The following is a 23,306-nucleotide window of genomic DNA, read 5'->3' as shown; positions in this document are numbered from 1 at the left end:
GGGCAGTGCCATTGAGGGCTTCCACCATTTTAATGTAGTCAACTGGGTGGGAGTTCCAACTTCATTGGCTGATCCCTGTTGGTGACCCTGTTGGAGTCATGTCCAAACGGGTCATCAGGAGGGATCAGCCCATTGTGAAGAATAAAATTGACTAAGCCTCAATGGTGCTGCCACAAACGCTATAATTGTGATTACACAAAGATCTATCTATCTTTATGGTTTTAAATCCAAATGTGTGAGTCACTATGTACATTACATAAAGTGTAAATCAGAAGGACAGAAGCTAGGACACAATAGTCCGGTGTCCCATTGTGACATAGACCCATCCACAGGGTACGCACAGACCGAACTCACAACTAACCACAATTCCCAACCAATGCGTCTCTTGGTACGCATCCTCTAATCATTTGAATCTGTTGACAGTTGGAGAAATTGCTTTTGCTGCACTGAGAATTCGAAAAGTATAAAACCCAACGGTCCAATATTCTAGAACACTGCTGTGGTTAGTGTACAAGTTTGGTACTCTGATACTTGTTGCTTTAATCAATTAATATACTTTTCTTTGTATATTTACTATTTGAAATAATGAAATAAAGAAATAAAATAACTATTTGAAATAAAGAAATAAAATAACTATTTGAAATAAAGAAATAAAATAACTATTTGAAATAAAGAAATAAAATAACTATTTGAAATAAAGAAATAAAGAAATAAAATAACTATTTGAAATAAAGAAATAAAATAACTATTTGAAATAAAGAAATAAAATAACTATTTGAAATAAAGAAATAACCTTGTTTTCCTTCTTTGTATTTCCTTAAAGGGCAATTCCACCACTTTTCAACGTCATACTCGTTATCTCCAGCACCATATCAGTGTAAACATACAGTACCAGTCAAAAGTTTGGACACACCTACTTATTCAAGGGTTTTTCTTTTTCTACAATAAAATGTAGAAATGTGCTATTTCCATATTTGTAGACACTGATATAGCTTTGGAGAAAATTAATATGATTTTCAAAAGTGGTAGAATTGCCCTTTAATGTGTTAACGCGTCTTTTCCATAACGCAAAACATCCATAATTAACCCAAGCCTCTTAGGGGGAAACTATTGCTACAGTTATATGTGAATTTTCCAGAATTTGTTCATCAAAATTGACAAGACATTTAGTTGAAGGGGATCATATGAACCGGTTAGAATAGAATTGATGGTCAGCAAGATCCACTACAATTTGCTAAAAAAACAATCCTGGTCAAAAGACTCAAATGATTATGTACTTAAAAATCATTGTTGTTTTAAAACCAGTTAACCCTCTTAAGATGCAGCTGGTTTGGTGGTCTTTCTTCCGTGTCTGTGTGGTATATATCTGGCCTCTCTTTAGAAAAATAGAAAGTGGTAATACAGTGCCTTCGGAAAGTATTCAGACCCATTGACTTTTTCCACATTTTGTTACATTACAGCCTTATTCAAAAATGTATTAAATCATTTTTTTCCGAATCAATCTACACACAATATCCCATAATGACAAAGCAAAAACAGTTTTTTTTATAAATAAAAAACTGAAATATCACATTCCCGCTATATTCAGACCGTTTACTCAGTACTTTGTTGAAGCACCTTTGGCAGCGATTACAGCCTCAAGTATTCTTGGCTATGACACTACTTTGCACACCTGTATTTCGGGGGTTTCTCCCATTCTTCTCTACAGATCCTCTCAATGTTTGTCAGGTTGGATGAGGATCTCTGCTGCACAGCTATTTTCAGGGCTCTCCAGGGATGTTCGATTGGGTTCAAGTCCGGGCTCTGATTGGGCCACTCAAGGATTTTCAGAGACTTGTCCCGAAGCCACTCTTGCATTGTCTTGGCTGTGTACTTGGGGTCATTGTCCTGTTGGAAGTTGAACCTTCGCCCCAGTCTGAGGTCCTGAGTACTCTGGAGCAGGTTTACATTAAAGATATCTCTGTACTTTGCTCCGTTCATCTTTCCCTCTATCCTGACTAGTCTCCCAGTGCCTGCTACTGAAACACATCCCCACAGCAGGTTGCCACCACCAAGCTTCACTGTAGGGATGGTGCCAGGTTTCCTCCAGACGTGACACCTGGCATTCAGGCCAAAGAGTTCAATCTTGGTTTCATCAGACCAGAGAATCTTGGTGCCTTTTGGCAAACTCCAAGCAGGATGTCATGTGCCTTTTACTGAGGAGTGGTTTCGGTCTGGTCACTCTACCATAAAGGCCAGATTGGTGGAGTGCTGCATAGATGGTTGTCCTTCTGGAAGGTTCTCTCATCTCCACAGGGGAACTCTAGAGCTTTGCCAGAGTGACCATTGGGTTCTTGGTCACCTCCCTGACCAAGACCCTTCTCCCCGGATTCCTCAGTTTGGGTGGGCGGCCAGCTCTAGGAAGAGTCTTGGTGGTTCCAAACTTCTTCCATTTAAGAATGATGGAGGCCACTGTGTTCTTGGGGACCTTCAATGTTGCAGACATGTTTTGTCACCCTTCCCAAGATCTGTGCCTCGACACAATCCTGTCTCGGAGCTCTACGGACAAGTCCTTCGACCTCATGGCTTGGTTTTTGCTCTGACATGCACTATCAACTGTGGAACCTTATATAGACAGGTGTGTGCCTTTCCAAATCATGTCCAATCAATTGAATTTACCACAGTTGTACTCTAATCAAGTTAAAGAAACATTTCAAGGATGATCAATGGAAACAGGATGCACCTGAGCTCCATTTCGAGTCTCACAGTAAAGGCTCTGAATACTTATGTAAATAAGGTATTTCTCTTTTTTATCTGTTATACATTTGCAAACATTTCTAAAAACCTGTTTTTGCTTTGTCATTATGGGGTATTGTGTGTAAATTGCTGAGATGTTTTATTTATTTAAGACATTTTAGAATAAGGCTGTAACATAACAAAATGTGGAAAAAGTCAAGGGGTCTGAATACTTTCTGAAGGCCCTGTATGGGCAGGCCATAGAGAGGTGCCTTGCCTTCTGTTGGTGTGAGTTCCCGTCTGTCTGTGTGCCCTCTCACTGGGTATCTGTGGTGGCAGGATTCAGGAGCTCAACGGGACAGCTGATTTAAACCCATACAGATGCCTATAAAGGGAACCTATTGCAAAAGTTATATGTGGATTTTCCTGAATTTGTTAATCAAATGTGAGAAGACATTTCATGGAGGAGGATCATATGAACTGGTTAGAACAGAATTGGTGGACTGCAAGATCCACTACAATTTGGTCAAAAATAACAATCCTGGACAAAAGACAGGTTGTTATTATAGTTTCATTGTCATACACGTCATACATAGTTTTAAGAGCTTCTTTAATGCAATATAAACTATCAGAACAATAGCAACAGTGCTATTACAAAGTATACCAACACACTAGTCCCTTTATAAAAGATACATCCATCCAAACATAACATATTAATAATAAAAGAGAAATATCCTCAAATAATTGCTGGCGAAAATACAGTAGCATATTGTAGTTACTGGTTAAGTCTAGCAAAACACATGAACTCCACTGGAGTAATCAATCATTTCACAATCAATTCAAATTTCACAATAAAATATCATAACTCAATAATTACCTAAATTCTTCAATACAAACAAAAAAACCTCATGTGACAAAACAAGTAGGAGAAATAACAATCTTCACAAAAAAGTGACAACCCTCACTTCAAATATGCCAGAAATCAAATGTGCCACACATATATGGCCATCAATGTGATGAGACAATAAGAGCTCAGTAAACCCACAACGGTGGAGGAGGTTGGAAATGCATATTTCCTACATAGTGAGGGGCACACAGTCCAGTGTTTCCCTCAGGTTTTACAGTGATTCCAGTAACACTCTCTACCAGGGCCTCCAAACTGGACCTTTAACTCCTTTGTCCTGGAGCTTGGCGGTGGCACGGAAGATGGAGGAGACTGGGGAAGTGGAGCGGCCCATCGGGCTGCTGCAGGATATCTGGGCCTGGGAGGAGAGCTGCTGTTGGAGCCCCTGAAGAGGTCCAGCGGAGGTTGTGGTGGTGTCTCTCTTGGGGCTTCCAGAGAGGAACTGCAGAGACTCCCTCCAGCACTGTGAGTAACCCTCGCTGTAGTCCCTCTGAGATGGAGCCGGCTGCTGCTGCTGCCTCAGGAATCTCACGGTCATCTCCAGGATGTCGGCTTTCTCCAGCTTGGTATTGGGGTCCTCTTTGTGGAACTCCTTCTCCAGGATGAGCTTGAGCTGCTCTATGCAGCCGTTAATGCGATCTCGACGCATCTTCTCCACGATGGGTTTCCTTGTCTGAGGAGGCAGTGAAGAACATTTGATTAGTCAACAGTTCTAATATATGACAACAAGAAATTCAGTCAAATACTATAAAAAGCCATAATATACATGAATATACACATTTTATACTGTATATACACACATACATTGATTGAACCAAACACATACCTTAATGTCTTTTTCTGCAAACTTCAGATGGTGGAAAGAGGAAGTTAAGCAGGGAGCCATGTCTGCGTGAGAGAGTGACAGGTCTGTTGGCTACTTTTCCTGGGCTGCAGAGTGTGGTCTGGGACCTCTGAGGGATCTCTCCCCCTTTATATAGCAATGGATTAGCATGACAAAGCCATGTGGCCCAGGCCCAGCTGGGGTTCCCACACTACTGAGACCACAGAGCTGCCCATCGCAACAATAGGAGAAACATCAATAACTTGATGGGTAACGGGGTAGTAGAGGCAATACAGGGATGATTCCCAAGATAAGCAGCAACTATTGATTAATAATACATGAATACATTATACATGCAATTAACATTCAACATAATGACAGGTAAAAACAAGTGAAACGAAGACACACTTTTGAAGGGAAGAGCCCTCTTCAAAGAGACTAATTTAGACCATAAAGAAAATATCTAATTTAGACCATAAAGAATATATCTAATTTAGACCATAAAGAATATATCTAATTTAGACCATAAAGAATATATCTAATTTAGACCATAAAGAATATATCTAATTTAGACCATAAAGAATATATCTAATTTAGACCATAAAGAATATATCTAATTTAGACCATAAAGAATATATCTATGTAGTTTCAGTTCATTAAATGTTCTAGTTGACGTCCTGAGAACCCTTTCATCTAACACAATCAAGCCAGTATAGAATTCACAAAAAAATGAATCTTTAGAGTTTTCTTTCTCCAAGCAATATTCATTATAATTAACCAAAAATTAGTTGAATTGTTGCATAGTTTCGACAAAAGACATAACATCCGGATACAATTAATTTGATTTAAGCAGCCAATTGTGCAATAGAGTGTTTACAACACTTTTTAAAGTTAGTGGTATAATAACCAGTAGAGTAGTATTGTTATGAAATGATACTAATGCTAAATTATGCTAATGCTAAATTATGCTAATGTCTGATACAGAAGACAATCACATAGACACAGGCTGTCGCTGTGTTGGAATGTGGGGATCACACACACTTATGTATACTTTTCTCACACATCCAGCGGTATGCTGAGGGAGGAGGTTGTGTGCCCACACACACACCACACTGTGCTCACACTCACCCCTCGCACACACTCCGTCCAGACAAGCAGTCTCCCCACTGACAGACAGTTGAGTCATTGAACCATTGTGTTATCTGTTGTCTGTTATATCTGTTATATCTGTTCTCATTGGCTGTTGAGTGTGGGAAAGCTCAAGACAACTCATGCCCACGCGTGGATTTATTGCACCCAGGAAAGGTTCATTCAAGAACGTATTATCTCACAGCAACAGTTTATTTTTCCAATTGAATGTAGCCCTATAACTGAAGAGTTATTATATCTCCTGGAGGTAAATATTATGGCATTGAATACAAAGAAGAGGCACTACAGTGTAACACTGTAACTAATAAGATAAATGGATACTTTCCCAAGAAAAATCCCAGAACTTCTATCTATGATCTTTGATGGACTATGTGCTGCTGGGCCAGGGTGGGGAGACTGGGGACAATGCCACAGTCACTGGCACTATGCCATGGTTGTGGTTCAGGCAGCGCAAAGGTCACAGATGTGTGGCCTGGCCTGTGGGTGCTGTGAGGAGAACTCTCTCCTCCTAGTTTCCCACCAGTCATCAGCACTGGGGTAGATGAGCTACAAAAGCCAGGCCGCTCCCCCAATGCCCCATTGGGAATGTTAATTGATCCTTTGTCACATGACAAACAGAAACCCTATGTCACAGACCATCTGGAAAAAATCTAGTTAATGGTGCCTTGCACATCGACAAAGAGCTACACGATCACCCTGTCTTTTTCTTCCACTTTGGCCTGGATGAACATTGAACGTTTTCCATGAAGACAGTTAGAGCTACTCATAAAGGGGAATTTGTCAACTTCATCTATACAAAAATGATTTACCTGTTAGCTAGACATTCCCTTTCGGGCTAGCCGTGAATTGACCACATTGACAGTGTGGTGACGAGACAGTTTTGGCTAGCCTTTGTCCGTGGCTCTTTAAGTGTGTGTGAACAGTGACCCACCCACAGACTCAATTCCTGCCATACACTCTGGACTGCCAGGCCTGTGGAGGAGTAAGGCAGGTTCCCATCAGCCCTCTGCCTTTGGGAGTGTGCTAGCCCCTGTTTCCCACACTCTCTGTCCATTCACTGGCCTCAATAAGGGAACAATAGAAGTGTGTCTTGTTACACATCACATTAGCCACGGTGTTTGATCTCTGGTTGGAGGGAGAGAGGGGGCCATAGTCACCGCCAGACCATCTGCAGGACTAACCCTGAGAAACTTCAGCAATGCCACTGGGGGGAGGGGGGGGGTGTAATACATGTGACTCAGCTAGTCATGGCCTAGACTGACGACCATGATTATTTGTATCTGGTTTGTTAGCAAAGAGGTTGGAACAAAAACGTGACAAAAATAGTTAAAATATTAAAGTTTCATGTCATTGAAGTTTACTCTTCTTAAGAACTATATAGATGTTCAAGTTGGTGACTCACTTTTTTGCCACTACTCTGCACTGTTGTTCCATTATTACAATCATCCTAAATTTACTGCTAAAGATGAGGACATACTATATATCATACAATATTAATCACATCCCTTAATCCATAGTGTGATTAATTGGTGTGACAGAACCAGTTAAATAGGTTATGTTCTGTATGAGTGAAGTATAGGCATATATAGTAGATAGGATATACATTTAGACAGGTGTCCTCAGTAATGTGGTGTTCTTGATGGGAGCCCTTCATAGTTATGGTCATGCATTCCTCTGACAAAAAGTCATTATTTTAGGCACAGATTTTGTCCAACCACAAATAAACAATAGGTTTCAAGGTTTGGGTTTGTCAACCAGGAACCAATATCGATCTGACATCTCTGGGCAGTGGGATAGGTGCTCCTCACAATCTAGATTTAGGTTTGTGAATATAGTCAATCAATATACTTACTAGATAGTATATTGTCGTCTTTATACATTTGTGGATGAAAAAGTTAGCCATACTACTGATGTCATCACAATGGATGTGGGTGGTGAACTTTGTGCAGATATGAGTTGATACGACAGAGAAAATAGAACCAGAAATGTAAATGTTGAGAAACTTCAATTGAAGTTAATTTATTTTCAAAAGCTTGATGACATGTCACTCCAAATAGTGTAATTTAAATCAATAAAGGCAAACAAACAAACTTACACAAACTCGTGTTGAATACACAACATCCCTTTATGAATGGGGTCTCTTTGAAGTTAGAATGAACATTTGAGCATTTCCTTGAACATTGAATATGTGTATTATTAATAACATACATTTTACATAATCATGACATGATGTACATTTAAAGTAGATTCATTGGATCCATTTGTAGCATAATATTCATACATCACCAAATTGATACATTGTACCATTGTGACAATTTATTGTAAATAGTTTTTTTTTTAAATGCAAAAAAAACAGGTGGTGTCACAGACACCAAATAAACAGTAGCAACCCATTATGGGTTAGACATACAATAAAAGTATGTTATTAGCATAATTTAACTCTGTTTGTACTTTCAGAGTTATCGTTCTCAGACAAGAACATGCATAATAGTAACACTGTTAATTCAGTGTACATTTTCATATACAGAGTATGTATCCCAAACCAATCTGAATCATTTCATAGAATCCTTCCTTTCAAAGGAATACTGGCAAAATATGCCCTTGCTTCATCTGGATGAAGACTATCGACGTAGCATCTCTTGCCAAATGCAAAAGAATTAGACCTTCGTCACTCCGAACACCACTGTCCATGCCTGTCATAATATAGACTGGCCTGTCCAATTCCGTTTGTCTGACATGAAAACGTTTGAAGCATTGCTCTACCAGGGCCTCCAGAGTGGATGGGAGACGGGGCTCATCACACCCTTGGTGGTGGCCTGGTGGACTGGGGAGCCCGGCGGGGAGAAGGACCAGGGAGCCTGACTGTGTTGGCTGGATGTCTGCAGGCTCTGGAAGTGGCTCAGCAGCGAGCTGTAGGACTGTGTCTTCACCTCACACTGAGACAGGAAGCTGACAGCGTCCTGCACACAGCGAGAGTAGCCCTCATTGGCTGCTGCAGTGGAGGAACTTCCTGCCTGCTGCTGGCGGCTCAGGAAATAGACAGTCATCTCCAAGATGTCGGCCTTCTCTTGCTTGGAGTCGGGCTGCTGGCGGAGGAACTCGGGACCCAGGAGGGACTTGAGCTGCTCGATGCTGGTGTTGATGCGATCCCTACGCATCTTCTCCACGACTGGCTTCCTTATCTGCACAAAGAGAAAACAAGGAACAATTTAGTCAATCTGATCTGCCCTGTACTAGTATCAACAGCAATAGAATAAGAAAGAAATGTATTTATGTATTCAAAGACTTAAAAGCATTTGTTTACCTTAGTAAGTGAGAGGTGCTGCTTAGGGTTAGTCATCTGTCTAATCATAGTTGGTGCCAATGGATATAGCAGTAGTAGTTCTGTTGAGCTGAAGTCTCAGTAAAGAGCCAATTGGATATGTACTGTCTTTCCTCTGGTTCTCCCTCCTATTTATACTCCTAAATCTCCATATGAATGTGTGGGTCTTGGGCTTGTTGGAGTTTCTCACAGTCCGGAGCCAATGAGAGGGCTGGGAATGGCATTGATAGATGCTGGGCTGCCACATGCTCAATGAAGTGTTTATTGCTGAGGGGACAAAGAGTGTGCCTCCAGGGAGCAGGTGGAGGGATGGGGAGGGAGAGGGATGGGTGGGAGGGAGGGAGAGGGAGTGGAGGGAGGGGGGCGGACATGGCGCCGCGTTGTGGATCTGGGAAAGTGGTGACCCCAGAGGAAGGAGTGTGCTCGTCTCTTGCCAGGATCACAGAATAAAGGGTGAGCACAAAGTGCTTTGGCACAGGGCACACGTGGGTGTGAGACTGAGATAGGACTGTGAGTCAAATAGCTCATGGGGCTACTGTGTGTCCACTAGCTTAATCAAACAGGTTGCTTTCAGATCCATGAAGATCTGTTCATTCCCTTGGATCTTTGGTGCCATGTCATGTAAAGATGTATTAATGGGGTGGTGATTGGGCAACATTAAGTTTTATGTTCAACTTTGGTGTGATCTGTATATTTGTCAGGTAGTAGATTTATGTGTTATAAACATTGCACAGTTATAACTGCCATGAATAGTCTGCATTGTAACCCAGTATATATCCAGAATTGAGTTTTGGAAACCAACACATGTAGATATAGATCGCCAGCGTTGCTACAGCACACACCTGCTCGCTCTGCCTGTGTCCCAGTCACACGCTCCCCCTTCCTGCCCCAGTGGAACGTGAGAGCCGCCGTGCTCCTGTGCTTCCCACACTTCAGTGTTAATGACACTGGGGCGAACACACAAAGGAAGTGTGCCCCGTCAAACAAAGCTCGAGTGACCAGGGCCCCCCTCCTCCCTACTGCCCATGCACAGTGCAGTCAACAAGGCTCTCATAGGGATCTCACAGGAACACCATCTGGACAGATAGGACACTTATCACCCAATGGACCATGTGAGACCTGCTTTGTGAGAAACAGGGAGATGAAATAGAATGAGTGAGAAAGTAAGAGAAAGAAATAAAATAAAAAGTCAAACTTCAAAGTCTTTTAGATATTATGATGACTATTTGACTAATACATGAAAATGTACGATTTTATATTATAAACGGGGTGTTTTCGAGCCCTGAATGCTGATAGGCTGACAGCCATGGTATATCTGAGCGTATACCAGGGGTATGACAAAACATTTATTTTTACTGCTCCAATGATGTTGGTAACCAGTTTATAATAGCAAAAAGGCACATCGGGGGTTTGTGATATATGGCCAATATACCACGGCTAAGGGCTGTATCCAGGCACTCCGCGTTGCGTTGTGCATAAGAACAACCCTTAGCCGTGGTATATTGGCCATATACCAAACCCCCTTGGGCCTTATTGCTTAATTATACTATTACCACCAAATCAAATAGTCAATGCAAATTACTAATATCAATTTTAGCAATACCATTTTAAAGGGCACCTCCAACCTGTTCATTTGAATCAGGGCCATTGTATTTAATTAATTCATGCACTTCTTATTGCCACATGAAATACACAGAGTCATCCTCATTTCAAAGCAGGCAAAACACAAAGATCTTACAGCACATTCAACATGACAGAGCTCTATGCTGACCTTTTTTACAAGAAGCCTTGTGTGCACGTGTGAAAACTATAGGCGAACACAAAGAAATGTAGGAGCACAATGAAAAATATTTGAGGTAATAAAGCTAGAATCGTACATTTAAATTTCAGGTCACACATCAAAATATTTAAGCTCATATGTGAGTAAAATGGTCGCACTGTAGAGCCCTGCATGAAGGACCAACAGACCCGGTAAAGACCACATCAAATGGACCTGGATATTAAACTGATGAAGATGTTAATCAATTACTCTAAGGTTATTTAACATATGTTTCCTTTCTTTGTTCCCACAGTAGTAAAGAGAGAAAGTGCACTGACAGGGTGGAGAAACTTTACACGGAGCTCAAGAGCCAATGCCATAACGGGGTCTCCAGCACAGACGTGTGGGACAAGACTGTCTGCTTCTCAGTCAAGAGTCCCCTGCTCTTCCACAATGGCTACTCAAAGTACTCCAGAGACACTCTACGACTGTCTCCATTACCTGTTGAAGATGTTGCCCCACTGTTTATCCAGTTAGGATCTCCATGGAAACACCAAAACCAGCAGTGGGACTGAGCATAGTAACCATGAGCAGTTTTTGTAGCCTATGCAAAGTTACTCTCACACCAAATCCATCTTTATCTCTGGAAGAACTAAAGATGTGGACTATGTCAATTGTTGTGGACTATTTTGCAATGAAATGATTGGGATATATTTTTTTAACGATAAAATGATGTATTTTTCCAGAGACTATTATTGATAAAGTGATTGACTTTTAATCTATGGTATTTTGTAAAAATAGAGTTTAGTCTCCATACTGTATGTATATGCTGTCCAGACTGTGATATTCTTTGGTCAATGAAATAACCATAAAATGTGCATTTTAGGCCTTAAGAAAAGCATGAATTGCTTTAGTATTCCTTGCAGAGATGTTCATTGAAGACTACTCTCTGAAAAAAAGAGTTGAAATGGAAAGCCATATTCCTTCATACAAAAGGAACAATATTGTTTTTTATGCCTATGCTTATGTTGAAATAAGTATAGTATAGGCCAAGGGCGCAACTTTGGTTTTAGAAGTGTGGGGGACATCTTTTTATTTTTTTTATCAAGTCGGATAAACACTCCAAACAGCCTACCCGACCGCTCGGAGTTGTCCACGCGGTCCTAAAGCACGACTTTGCCTTGTTTGGTATCACATTCCATTGATAAACCCATGGGGGTCAAAAATGCAATTTCAGAATGTGGGGGGGACATGTCCCCAGTTCCCCAGTGAAAGTTGCGCCCCTGGTATAGGCTACAGTAGAGCCTCATGGTAGGCTAGATCACAAGTGAAATTATATTTTTGATATGCAATGTAAAACATTTATTGTTAAAAAAAATTGTCTGCTTTTTTTGTTCATTCTCAGTCATTTCTTCTCTATTGCTAAATCACTTGACAACTATGGATCATGATAAAGAGTACATCACATTTATTTAATAAGTATTTCCCAAATAACATAATAGTCCTAAATGTGCAGCTCTACTAGCCAGTCTTTTCGTATGTTCATGTAACCTATACACGCAAGCAGGCACACATTCAACTTTACCGAACCCAACACACAGTTTGCATATGGCTATTTTGCTGGTAGCCAACAAACAAATGAGAGAAGTGCTGCTTTTCTGTCTACTATTTTATGTAAACGATACTCAGTCTTATCTGGGTAATAAATGCATATTTTCTTCTTACAGTTCATTTTGTATGAAGGCCGACCGGGGTACTGCATACTGCCATTAGCAACTAAATGATCCTGTGTGCGATTTTAACATAATCAGTTCAAGGCCATACATCTCCCCCGATCAAACTGAGCAATTTGGGGACAAGGGCCTTGGTCAGAGAGGTGACCAAGAACCCGATGGTCACTCTGACAGAGCTCCACAGTTCCTCTGTGGAGATGGGAGAACCTTCCAGAAGGACAACCATCTCTGCAGCACTCCACCAATCTGGCCTTTATGGTAGAGTGGCCAGATGGAAGCCACTCCTCAGTAAAAGGCACATTACAGCCTGCTAGGAGTTTGCCAAAAGGCACCTAAAGGACTCTCGGACCATGAGAAACAAGATTTTCTGGTCTGATGAAACCAAGATTGAACTCTTGAATGCCAAGCGTCACGTCTGGAGGAAACCTGGCACCATCCCTACGGTGAAGCATGGTGGTGGCAGCATCATGTTGTGGGGATGTTTTTCAGCAGCAGGAACTGGGAGACTTGTCAGGATCAAGGGAAAGATGAATGTAGCAAAGTACAGAGAGATCCTTGATGAAAACCTGCTCCAGAGCGCTCAGGAGCTCAGACTGGGGCAACGGTTCACCTTCAAGCAAGATGACCCTAAGCACACAGCCAAGACAACGCAGTAGTGGCTTTAGGACAAGTCTCTGAATGTCCTTGAATGGCCCAGCCAGAGCACGGGCTTGAACCTGATCAAACATCTCTGCAGAGACCTGAAAATAGCAGTGCAGTGACACTCCCCATCCAACCTGACAGAGCTTGAGAGGTTCTGCAGAGAAGAATGGGAGAAACTCCCCAAATACAGGCGTGCCAAGCTTGTAGCATCATACCCAAGAAGACTCGAGACTGTAATCACTGCAAAAGGTCGTTCAACAAAATACTGAGTTAAGGGTCTGAATACTTATGTTAATTTGATATTTCAGTTTTGTATTTTTTAAATATTTGCAAAATTTCTAAAACATTATTTTTGCGTTGTCATTAAGGGGTATTATTTTATACACTTTTGAATAAAGCTGTAACCTAACAAAATGTGGAAAAAGTCAAGGGGTCTGAATACTTTCTTAATGCACTGTAGATTACTTCAATGGTCGGCCATCTTGGAGGCTGTCTCTCCAGTTCTTACAATAGCTCAATGGCTTCAGTGCACTATCAAAGACAGTACAGTATGAAGATAGTTAGAAACTGTTTCTCCAATTGTCAAAACTATTGGTAGCTAAATCCGGAGAAATGACGGACCATGTAAAAAACTGTTGGTCACTAAATCTGTCTAGAATGACTACGTAAAAACAGTTAGCTGGTATGCCCTCAGCCGTCTGAGTGGTCAGCTGTGAACGCCCTCTCCACTATATACTTATAAGTGATTGGTTTGGTTCTGACCTCTATAGTGCTGTCTGGTTAGAACATGATGTTGAGACCCATCACTGTAGTCTTGATCGTCTCCACCACACAGACACAACTGTTTCGATTTGAGGATGTTCATATGATTTTGGTAATCCGAATGACTTGGAATCTTATTGTTGTGGTTATTTCAATGCATGCACAACCTTCAGACATTTGTGTTACTGTCGACAATTAAAGGTCCTCAGAAACATGCGTCTTCTCCCTTCAGACGACGATAAAACTCTGACCTGAGTGGGCGGGTGCGGTGTCAAGATCAGCATTCCAGGCACTCTGATTGGTTGGGAATGGCAGGGCTATAATGGGTGTGGGATAATTAAGGTAGGCTAAACAGCCAAACTAACGGGATTTAGGGGAAATTGAAGGGATTGTGAGGGGAAGTTAGTTAGAGAGGAGAGGAGCAGAACGGTATTTTTTTACACCAATAGAAAATCCAGATCACGCTTGTAGGCGATGTCATGGTGACGTTGGGTAGCTAAACATCTGGTGCAGAAACATGTCATCCGGTCTAACCATTGATGTGTCTACATGCTGACCAGACTGGACACGTCGCATGCGCGAGCGTTGCAAAATAAATTTAGAAATCCATGTTATTCAATTATTGCACCCACACTGCTCGCTCTCCAAGAGCGTCTGCGTTGCCAAGGGCTAAAATAGAAGTCATTCCTATTTCTGACACAGATCGCGCTGCAAGTCCTGCCTCTCCCATCTCCTCATTGGTTTATAGAAGCAGGTACCCACGTGCCATCTCCTCATTGGTTATACCCACGTGGGTGATACGGACTGTTTTGCCGGTCGTCGTGGTAATACTATGAAAGTTTAGATGCCAATCACCATATAAGTTCAACATGAAAAGACCTGGAAGGAGGAGAGATGACTAGAAACGATTTGGTCGGCCGTTTTATGTGCGGATAGAGGAGCTTGTGCATTTCAGGTAAAATAACAACTCAATGTTTCTATCCCAGGACAAATTAGCTAGCAACAGCAAGCTAGCTAAATAGGACAAAGTAGCTAGCAAGTGCAAGCTAACTTGTTAAATTGCCATACATGTTTAATGCTGTTCGACCTGTCCCCAAATTAATGTAATTGGTTCAGAGTTTGTTTTGATATTTTAACCTGCGTGTCGTGATCGCGTTTGGTGTAGGGGGACAAAATACATTTATGCACAATAGCACACGCGCGTAGCCGGTTTGGGTTCCGTGTAAACCCTGGATTACTCATACTATGTATTGGTCATAGAGAGGCTTTGAAGCCACCGGTCGGCCATATTGGCACTCCCCAGTAGGAGAAGGACTCCATAGGAATTTATGGAATTTTACAGTATTTCAATTAAATGTTAAGGACAAAATGACATGGATTTAAGAAATGTTTTTAATGGGGACAATAACAGTACTCTATACTTTAAGATTGTATTTGTATAATTTATATTTTTCATGTTTAACTAACATAATAAAAGTAAAAGTAAGCATTAAGGTGTCTGTAATAGAATGAACATGTCAAAACAAATGTAGACATTAATAAATGCATTTCTATAGCTTCCAAAATCTTTTTTTCAATGGAGGAGTACCAAGATGGCTGCACAGTGGCTTCATCACTAGCACCTTAGAGGCTGCTGCCCTATATACATAGTCTTGAAATCACTGGCCACTTTAATAATGGAACACTAGTCACTTTAATAATGTTTACATATTTTGCATTACTCATCTCATATGTATATACTGTATTCTATTCTACTGTATTTTAGTCTATGCTGCTCCGACATTGCTCATCTGGGCTCCCGAGTGGCGCAGTGGTCTAAGGCACTGCATCTCAGTGCAAGAGGCGTGATTGGGAGTCCCATAGGGCAGCACCAATTTGTCCCAGCATCGCCGGGGTAGGCCGTCATTGTGAAAAACAATTTGTTCTTAATTGACATGCCTAGTAAAATAAAGGTTAACAAACATATATATTCCTTACTTTACGTGTGTATTGTTGTGAAATTGTTAGATATCACTTGTTAGATATTACTGTACTGTTGGAACTAGAAACACAAGCATTTCGCTACACCTACAATAAAATCTGCTAAACATGTGTATGTGACCAATAAAATTGTATTTAATTTGAATACAGCGCCCCTATCAGTCATCATTGGGGTTAACGGTTTTCCACTAGTTACCACAGCCACAAAGTAAAAATTAGCAATATCGTAAAAATGTATTTAAAAAAAAGAAGTGCTTTTTGGTCTTCATTTTAGGTTATGTAAGCATCTCGCGCCGAACTGCAGATGCGCGTGCTGTCAAATCAAAGGCACTCACTCCTCTTTTTGTATAAAAAATAAATGTGGCAGTTTGTCAATTTCACGAGGTTGGAGTAATAACATGTTAAACTACTTAAGACATTGGCTATGTAGGTTGTACTTTTAGAAAACTAACAAATAATGAGTAATTTTTCACTTCTCTCATAGGGTCATTTACTTCTCAAACCCCCGGTCTGGTTTGCTTGGTCTGCTTCGCAAGCGTTCACGAAAGTCTCTCGATGTTGTGCCTCTGTCTTTTAGAAACTCTGTGGCGCTATTGATTCTTCGCTTATGAACGAATGGTGTCACGTGATCAAGAGCTTTGTCCTTTCATATATGCAGTCATTGCTCTGTGCTATGTCCTCTGCTAGACAGTTGCAAAAGTGATGTCTGGTCAAACATTTCTTGCTGGGGTTCAAGAAGTGACCTTTGATTATATGGCTTTAAAGCGCCATCTACAGCCAATAAATAGTAAACGTCGTCTGTCACGTCACGTATATAGGCGTTCCAGGTAGGTAGTCTTTATTAGAGTCGCGCTGCGAAGTTGATCACATTTCACAACGCCTGGAGAAGTGTTTAACGTGTCAGGAACGACATAAATAGAATAAAGAAATCTTCCCAGGCGTTCTCAGAAGATTGCTACCATATTGATGTGGTTCCTGCTGAGTGTGTGTGATGATGAAGTGATCATATGCATCTGCGCAGCGTGACCACCTGGAACGCAGCCAAGATTAGTGAGTAAATTTTGCCATTGTGGAAAACTCGCGAGAGCCCATAGGGAGTAACGGTACTTCATCATGGCAGGCAAGTTGGTGTTAGAGGGGAAAATAAGTATTATAAGCTTTCTTTTAGGACTGGGTGTTGTTATAATTCCCCTTATTAGAACATTCGCTGGACATCTTGACTGGGTATTCGACTATCTCACTGGAGTGAGGGGGAAAATAGCTATTGCTGTGTACATCGCTGTTATTAATGGCTTCTTGCTTATCATATACAAGGGACCTCTATATAAGGTAAGCAAGCTAACTAACGTCTGAAAGAAGATGGATAGCTATAACGTTAGCTAAGCTCCTTAGATAGCTAGCCATCTTGATTTCTATTTTATTTGCCCATTAGCCAAAACGGCAGCCAGATGGCTAGGCTTTAGCTATCTAAATTATTGGTACACTTTCATTGCCCCTCTTCTTCCTAACAATATGTTGTGCTAGCTAGCTAATCCTATTATCTGAATTGGATTGAGACAGCTGTCAGCTTGATTGGCTAAAGATAGAGCCCTAAACTGTAAATTAGATAACACTATTGAAGTTAGACAGATATTCTATGCCTAAGAGCAGGTTATTGTGTTAGCTATTGATTTGGAGCCAGCTTTCTACTTGTATAGTTAGATAACTAGCTAGTTAAACGAATTGAAGGTAGAAATGTTTCCTAAGCATACTCTTCTTTCTCCCAGGTTGCTGTGCGAGCCTGCTTCCTTGGCTTTACTTTTGGGTGTGGCTTGATCATAAGCTTTTCCCAAACCACATGGACACACTTTGGCTGGTAAGCAAAAACTTCTTGCAAAAAGTTTCTTAAACAGAAGAGCGACTGACAGATCTACAAAGAACCTTGTATCATAAATAACTTATTATTATTTGTAGATCAGTCAGTCAATTTACCCATGATACACTAGGGTTTTGATCCTCTCGGACGCTGCCTTTTTTTCTCTCTTGTGTGTGTGTGTGTGTATGTATGTATGTGTATATATATATATATATATATATATATATATATATATATATATATATATACGCACAATACTACCGTTGTTAGTTCGATACCTGTTATGCATAGTTCTCAGTCAATGCATGTCTTTGCAGGTACATGTGCTCCTTGTCTTTCTTCCACTACTCCGAGTACCTGGTGACAGCCATCATTAACCCCCACAGCCTGTCTCTGGACTCATTCCTTCTCAACCACAGTGTGGAGTACACCGTGGCTGCTGTGTCCTCATGGGTGGAGTTCACCATAGAGAAGCTCACTGTCCCAGGTCTGTCCTCCATACCACACTTGGGGTCAATGGCCGTGTTCCAGCCCGACGACATTGCTTGTGTTGCATTGCATCAACCAATGATTATATGTGCCACGTCATCAATTGCAGTCGTGCAGGCTTCTGCGTTGTAGTCAGCCTGGAACGTGGCCAATAACTTTTCAATGCCTCAGTTGAAATGGGCATGACATGTTGTCACAGTAGGAGTTAAATGTCTTAATAGGCTGTGCATTTTATGTCTCAGAGCTGAAACAGCTGAGCTGGCTCAGCCTGGTGGGCCTGGTGATGGTGCTGTGTGGGGACTTCCTGCGTAAGTCTGCCATGCTGACAGCCGGCTCCAACTTCAACCACATCGTCCAGAACGAGAAGGCCCAGAGCCACGTGCTGGTCACGGATGGAGTCTATGCCTTCTTCAGACACCCCTCCTACGTGGGATGGTTCTACTGGAGCATTGGCACACAGGTACCAGCCTATTCTGTCAATAGCTAAGGAAACTCTTGAATGGCAAGGCACGGTTTGCAAAATTCTGGAAATGTTCCCAAAATGTCCAGATTTTTCAGAAATCTCTGTAGAAATATTCCTGGAAACAGAAAATCCGGAATCCTCCAACTGCGATTTCTGGAAATCCTTGCAGTCTTGGGTTACCAGACTATTGCAACCCTGATTTCACTTTTCTATGTCCAATGTTCCAGGTGATGCTGTGCAACCCTGTCTGCATCGCTGGCTATACCATGGCAAGCTGGCGCTTCTTCCGTGAACGGATTGAGGAGGAGGAGCTTTCTCTCATCCATTTCTTTGCAGAGGACTACCTGGAGTACAAAAAGAAGGTGGGCACCGGCCTGCCGTTTATTTCGGGCATCCGCATCAACAGCTCCTAGGTGTGAGAGATGGAGTCTTGGATGTATGAAAATGGCAGGCAGACAGACAGGCACTGTGAGGGGCAGCCCTGGTCAGCGTACTGTGGATTAGCTCCTGTGGTTGCCCGCCCTGGGGTGCTTAGAGCTCACAGAGACTGACACCTATGAGTGTTGTGAAGGGCTCCCATCCCCATACCGCCCCAAGGCCTGGGTAGACTCTCAAAAAGAAACCACACCCCCCCCATATATTCAACCACCTCTGTTTTCTCTTTTGTTTGGTTAAATTAACTACTAGAGACTTGAGTTTGTATTTTTCTTTAATCTCCAATGTTCTGATGAAGGCTCCCTTTTCTGTTTTTTCCTTAGAGAGGAGTTGAGTATCTTAAGGCCAGGCACCACACCCTAATAGGGTATTTCCCCCCCCCCCCCCCCCCCCCCCACTTAATCATATTACAATCAACTTTTACCAGTTGTGTGGACACTATAATATTTTTGTCTGAAAAATTTTATACAAATATGCAAATTAGGTAATACCATTAAATATTTGCATATAAAACAAACCAATTTTTCTGGACACTGGATGAAGTAAAAATCAACCTAAATATTTTGGTTTTATTTTGTTAAGACATTCTAGGACTGAATTTACATACATCTGATCTACATCTGACACATCTGATTGTGTCATAAACATATCAACAATTCCCAATGTATAAGTCTGGAGAATACATCTAAAGATAACCACAGAAAATAAGTTGGCGTTTGGGAAGTGTGAGATTTTTCAGGAAATGGCAGTAAGACAAGGACTGAATTAAGACTACCTTACACCTAATCACCATATCTTCAAAGTAACATTCTCTAAGAAATGGACTTTTAAGCGATGTGTGATTTCAATGTAGTGAGCGTTCAAATTATGAATGTATGTCCATTTAAAAGTGGTTACAGTTCATGACACTTTGATGTTAGTATGATAAACTAACACAAATATTTGTATAAACCTTTTGGATATTTTTTACTTTTAAAAAATACTAATATTAATTGACAAATACCCCCCTCCCCCAAAACTCTAAATTGCTAGGTTTGTGCAACATTTTAGCCTGTGGTGCCTGGCCTTAAGTGGATGCTGAATTGATTTTAGCTTTGGTTACTGAGTCAGAAGTGCTGTAATGAGCCTGGTTGAGTTTCTTCTATTCCTTGTTTGTCTGTCATATCACAGAGTCATCATTATTAGGCCTCAGCGTTGACATCAGAATGGTTTTACACAATATTAGGGATGCACACAGGGCTCTAAAGTGTGACCCAATTTGGTTGCATATGCAACAAAAATATTTTGCTGTGCGAACTGCAGTTTTAATTTGGGAGTACCGGTACGGGAAGAAAGTACATTTTTATAACAATTAGTTGTAATGGTAAGGCTTCACTGTACAGTTGTTTCCTGGGTGCACATTCGTTAGTGTCATGCTTGCACCTTTACTACAGCAAAAATCGCTTGTTTCTAATACAAACAGTTTAAAAAATCTGACCCATATCAGAGATACTTTTGAGATGGGGAAACCCCATTGGAATTGTATTGCGCCCATGCGGCTTCAATGGGGCTGCACGGTGCATGCTGGGTCATTCTGGGACAAGGACATTTCAAACATTTCAGGTTGTGCACTTAATGTTTTAAAGTTTGGAGCACCAGTTTTACCCATTATTTATGTTTTATGTAGAGCCCTGGATGCTAAATGTATCAGCCCTCATACATACATTACATGAACAAAAGTATGTGGACACCTGCTTGTTGAACATCTCATTCAAAATGAGCATTGAGCATTATTATGGACTTGGTCTCCCCTTTGCTGCTATAACAGCCTCCACTCTTCTGGAAAAGCTTTCCACTAGATGTTGGAACATTGCTGTGGGGACTTGCTTCCATTCAGCCACAAAAGCATTAGTGAGGTCGGGCTATTAAGCCTGGATTGCAGTCGGCGTTCCAATTCATCCCAAACGTGTTCAATGGGGTTGAGGTCAAGGCTCTGCAGGCCAGTCAAGTTCTTGCATACTGATCCCCACAAACCACTTCTATATGGACCTCACTTTGTGCATTGGGGCATAGTCATTCTGAAACAGGAAAGGGCCTTCCCCAAACTGTTGCCACAAAGTACAGAATTGTCTAGAATGTCATTGTACTGTTTTATGTAGCGTTAAGATCTCCCTTCAGGGGAAAGGGGACTTGCCCGAACCATTATTTCCTCCTCCGCCAAACTTTACAGTTGGCACTATGCATTGGGGCAGGTAGCGTTCTCCTGGCATCCGCCAAACCCAGATTTGGATTTCGGACTGCCAGATGGTGAAGCATGATTCATCACTCCAGAGAATGCATTTCCACTGCTCCAGAGTCCAATGGCAGCGAGCTTTACACCACTCCAGCTGACACTTGGCATTGCGCATGGTGGTCTTAGGCTTGTCTGCGGCTACTCAGCCATTGAAACCCATTTCATGATTCTCCCAACGAACAGTTATTGTGCTGACGTTGCTTCCGGAGGCAGTTTGGAACTCGTTAGTGAGTGTTGCAACCCGAGAAACAGGCCATTTTAAAATATATATAAAAAAATGTATGTGCAATGCGATTCAGTACTCAGGGGTCCCTTTCTGTGAGCTTGTGTGGCCTACCACTTCGCGGTTGAGCCATTGTTGCTCCTAGACATTTCCACTATACAATAACAGCACTTATTGTTGACCGGGGTGGGGTACCTCTAGCGGGGCAGAAATTTTATGAACTGACTTGTTGTAAAGGTGGCATCCTATGATGGTACCACATTGAAAGTCACTGAGCTCTTCAGTAAGGCCATTCTACTGCCAATATTTGTCTATGGAGATTGCATGGCTGTGTGCTCGATTTACATTTTTTTTTTAAATAATTAAACTGTCCGCAACGGGTGTGGCTGAATCCACTAATTTGAAGAGGTGTCCACACACACACACACACACACACACATACATATATATATATTTCTGAGTGACTTTGTTATACATTTACAAAAATGCCCGAAAGTTACGGAAATGGGGTCCCTTGCAACATGGTCTTTTCCCCTTAAGTTATTTCGCTCTTTCATAAATTATAAGAAAAAGGCCTTTTGATGAATGTCAAAGTTACTAAAATAATGTATGCTATGAAAAGGTATTGGTTTTTAGGTATCAGCCCAGACTTTCAATATTGATTTATCCTTACACAAAATAATGATTTATTTTAAATTCACATCCCATGTCCACTCAGGATCAAAAGGCTGCACAATCACTAATATTTTGCTAATTTGACAACCTGGGAAAGTTGCAGCCTGGTTCTCTGATTCTTCCAAATCGGTACAGCGTATCAAGTCAGAAATGTCTACTTTGTGAATTATGAAAACATAATGAACACTGACAATCCATTCACTGTTCTATTCCAGTCTGCTGTAAGTTTTAACATTGTTCCTTGTTATATAAACTATGAATCAGGGGTGTTGTTTCTTCCATAAGGTTTTAACTATAGGGGCAACCACATGGCACAGTCATCTTTAAAATGCACTCAAGACTTGTCTCTCTTTCAACCACCACTTGATCATCACTCCACCTGTTATTCATTTGTATTGAAACCAACCAATAGATGCATTCCTATGGCTAAGGGGTTCAGAGGAAAGGTTGTCTCCTTTGCGATAAGCTCAACCCAGCATTGCTTCCTCCTGAACTACCGCTTGTCTCAGGTGAAAGGTTGCCTCTGCCCTCTACTCTGTATGCCCAGACTGTATGGAGAGTGTGTGTGTGTGTGTGTGTGTGTGATTGAAAGAGAATTCCTGAAATTAGAACAGTCGAGCACTGTAACTGTATGTTGCACAAGACAAGTGTGTGTGTTTAGAGTTTCTGAAATGAGGACAGTCGAGCACTGTAAAAGTAATGTGTATTAGATGAATAAAGATGAGAAGATTATCTGTAGATTCAATAATATAAGAGCACATTGTTGGCTGCAGACGTACAACTGTTTACTGCTCCAAGCATGATCCAGCTGAGCTGAACATGGAAAAAGCCAGTTGTTGCACTACAGTATAACAATACTACAGTTTATTACAGGTAATGTAAATGTATCATGCAGAGAGAATATTTATCTCTCTTGGCTGATTACTTTTATTCACTTGACTGAAATGTTCTGAATTGATTGAACAACTTTGTCCTGTGAAATAAAATAAAATTTATCCTAAGAAAATTGTCTTCCTTTCATTGTTTTCTTTCATGGGTTTGCTACTGTAGTCCTAATATGGGTAATGTTAGAAACATGTAAATGTTATATTCAATATAATTTACA

The 23,306-nt window shown here is 41.2% G+C and overlaps 3 protein-coding genes across 3 annotated transcripts; 1 reads left to right on the top strand and 2 right to left on the bottom strand.

Moving 5' to 3' along the window:
* Positions 1 to 3,605: 3,605 nt before the first annotated feature.
* Positions 3,606 to 4,505, bottom strand: LOC139367700 (transcription factor HES-5-like). The gene is made up of 2 exons (XM_071105994.1): positions 4,446 to 4,505; positions 3,606 to 4,292 (listed from the first exon to the last, which is right to left on the bottom strand). The coding sequence occupies exons 1-2, from the start codon at positions 4,503 to 4,505 to the stop codon at positions 3,858 to 3,860; spliced, it is 495 nt and encodes a 164-aa protein (XP_070962095.1). The 3' UTR covers positions 3,606 to 3,857.
* A 3,135-nt stretch (positions 4,506 to 7,640) lies between these two features.
* Positions 7,641 to 9,005, bottom strand: LOC139367699 (transcription factor HES-5-like). Its single transcript, XM_071105993.1, has 2 exons — positions 8,896 to 9,005; positions 7,641 to 8,773 (listed from the first exon to the last, which is right to left on the bottom strand). Exons 1-2 carry the CDS (start codon positions 8,941 to 8,943, stop codon positions 8,351 to 8,353), a joined length of 471 nt encoding a protein of 156 aa, XP_070962094.1. The 5' UTR covers positions 8,944 to 9,005; the 3' UTR covers positions 7,641 to 8,350.
* Positions 9,006 to 16,882: 7,877 nt separating this feature from the next.
* LOC139368695 (protein-S-isoprenylcysteine O-methyltransferase-like) lies at positions 16,883 to 21,581 on the top strand. Its single transcript, XM_071107899.1, has 5 exons — positions 16,883 to 17,118; positions 17,556 to 17,644; positions 17,962 to 18,131; positions 18,376 to 18,593; positions 18,824 to 21,581. Exons 1-5 carry the CDS (start codon positions 16,903 to 16,905, stop codon positions 19,007 to 19,009), a joined length of 879 nt encoding a protein of 292 aa, XP_070964000.1. The 5' UTR covers positions 16,883 to 16,902; the 3' UTR covers positions 19,010 to 21,581.
* The last annotated feature ends 1,725 nt before the right edge of the window (positions 21,582 to 23,306 follow it).

This window comes from Oncorhynchus clarkii, chromosome 16 (genome assembly GCF_045791955.1).
Source record: "Oncorhynchus clarkii lewisi isolate Uvic-CL-2024 chromosome 16, UVic_Ocla_1.0, whole genome shotgun sequence".
Classification (NCBI taxonomy): Eukaryota; Metazoa; Chordata; class Actinopteri; order Salmoniformes; family Salmonidae; genus Oncorhynchus; species Oncorhynchus clarkii.
Note: the sequence above shows the minus strand (reverse complement) of the source record. Positions and strands in the feature narration are given on the sequence as shown.

Excerpts from the sequence above, each read along its gene's own strand:
- LOC139367699 (XM_071105993.1), bottom strand. The coding sequence starts at position 8,943 with ATGATTAGACAGATGACTAACCCTAAGCAGCACCTCTCACTTACTAAG. Across the intron at positions 8,774-8,895 it reads AGCACCTCTCACTTACTAAG|ATAAGGAAGCCAGTCGTGGA; the intron begins GTAAACAAATGC and ends CTCTTTGTGCAG.
- LOC139368695 (XM_071107899.1), top strand. The coding sequence starts at position 16,903 with ATGGCAGGCAAGTTGGTGTTAGAGGGGAAAATAAGTATTATAAGCTTT. Across the intron at positions 17,119-17,555 it reads ACAAGGGACCTCTATATAAG|GTTGCTGTGCGAGCCTGCTT; the intron begins GTAAGCAAGCTA and ends TCTTTCTCCCAG. Across the intron at positions 17,645-17,961 it reads ACATGGACACACTTTGGCTG|GTACATGTGCTCCTTGTCTT; the intron begins GTAAGCAAAAAC and ends ATGTCTTTGCAG.
- LOC139367700 (XM_071105994.1), bottom strand. The coding sequence starts at position 4,505 with ATGGCTCCCTGCTTAACTTCCTCTTTCCACCATCTGAAGTTTGCAGAA. Across the intron at positions 4,293-4,445 it reads TTGCAGAAAAAGACATTAAG|ACAAGGAAACCCATCGTGGA; the intron begins GTATGTGTTTGG and ends CTGCCTCCTCAG.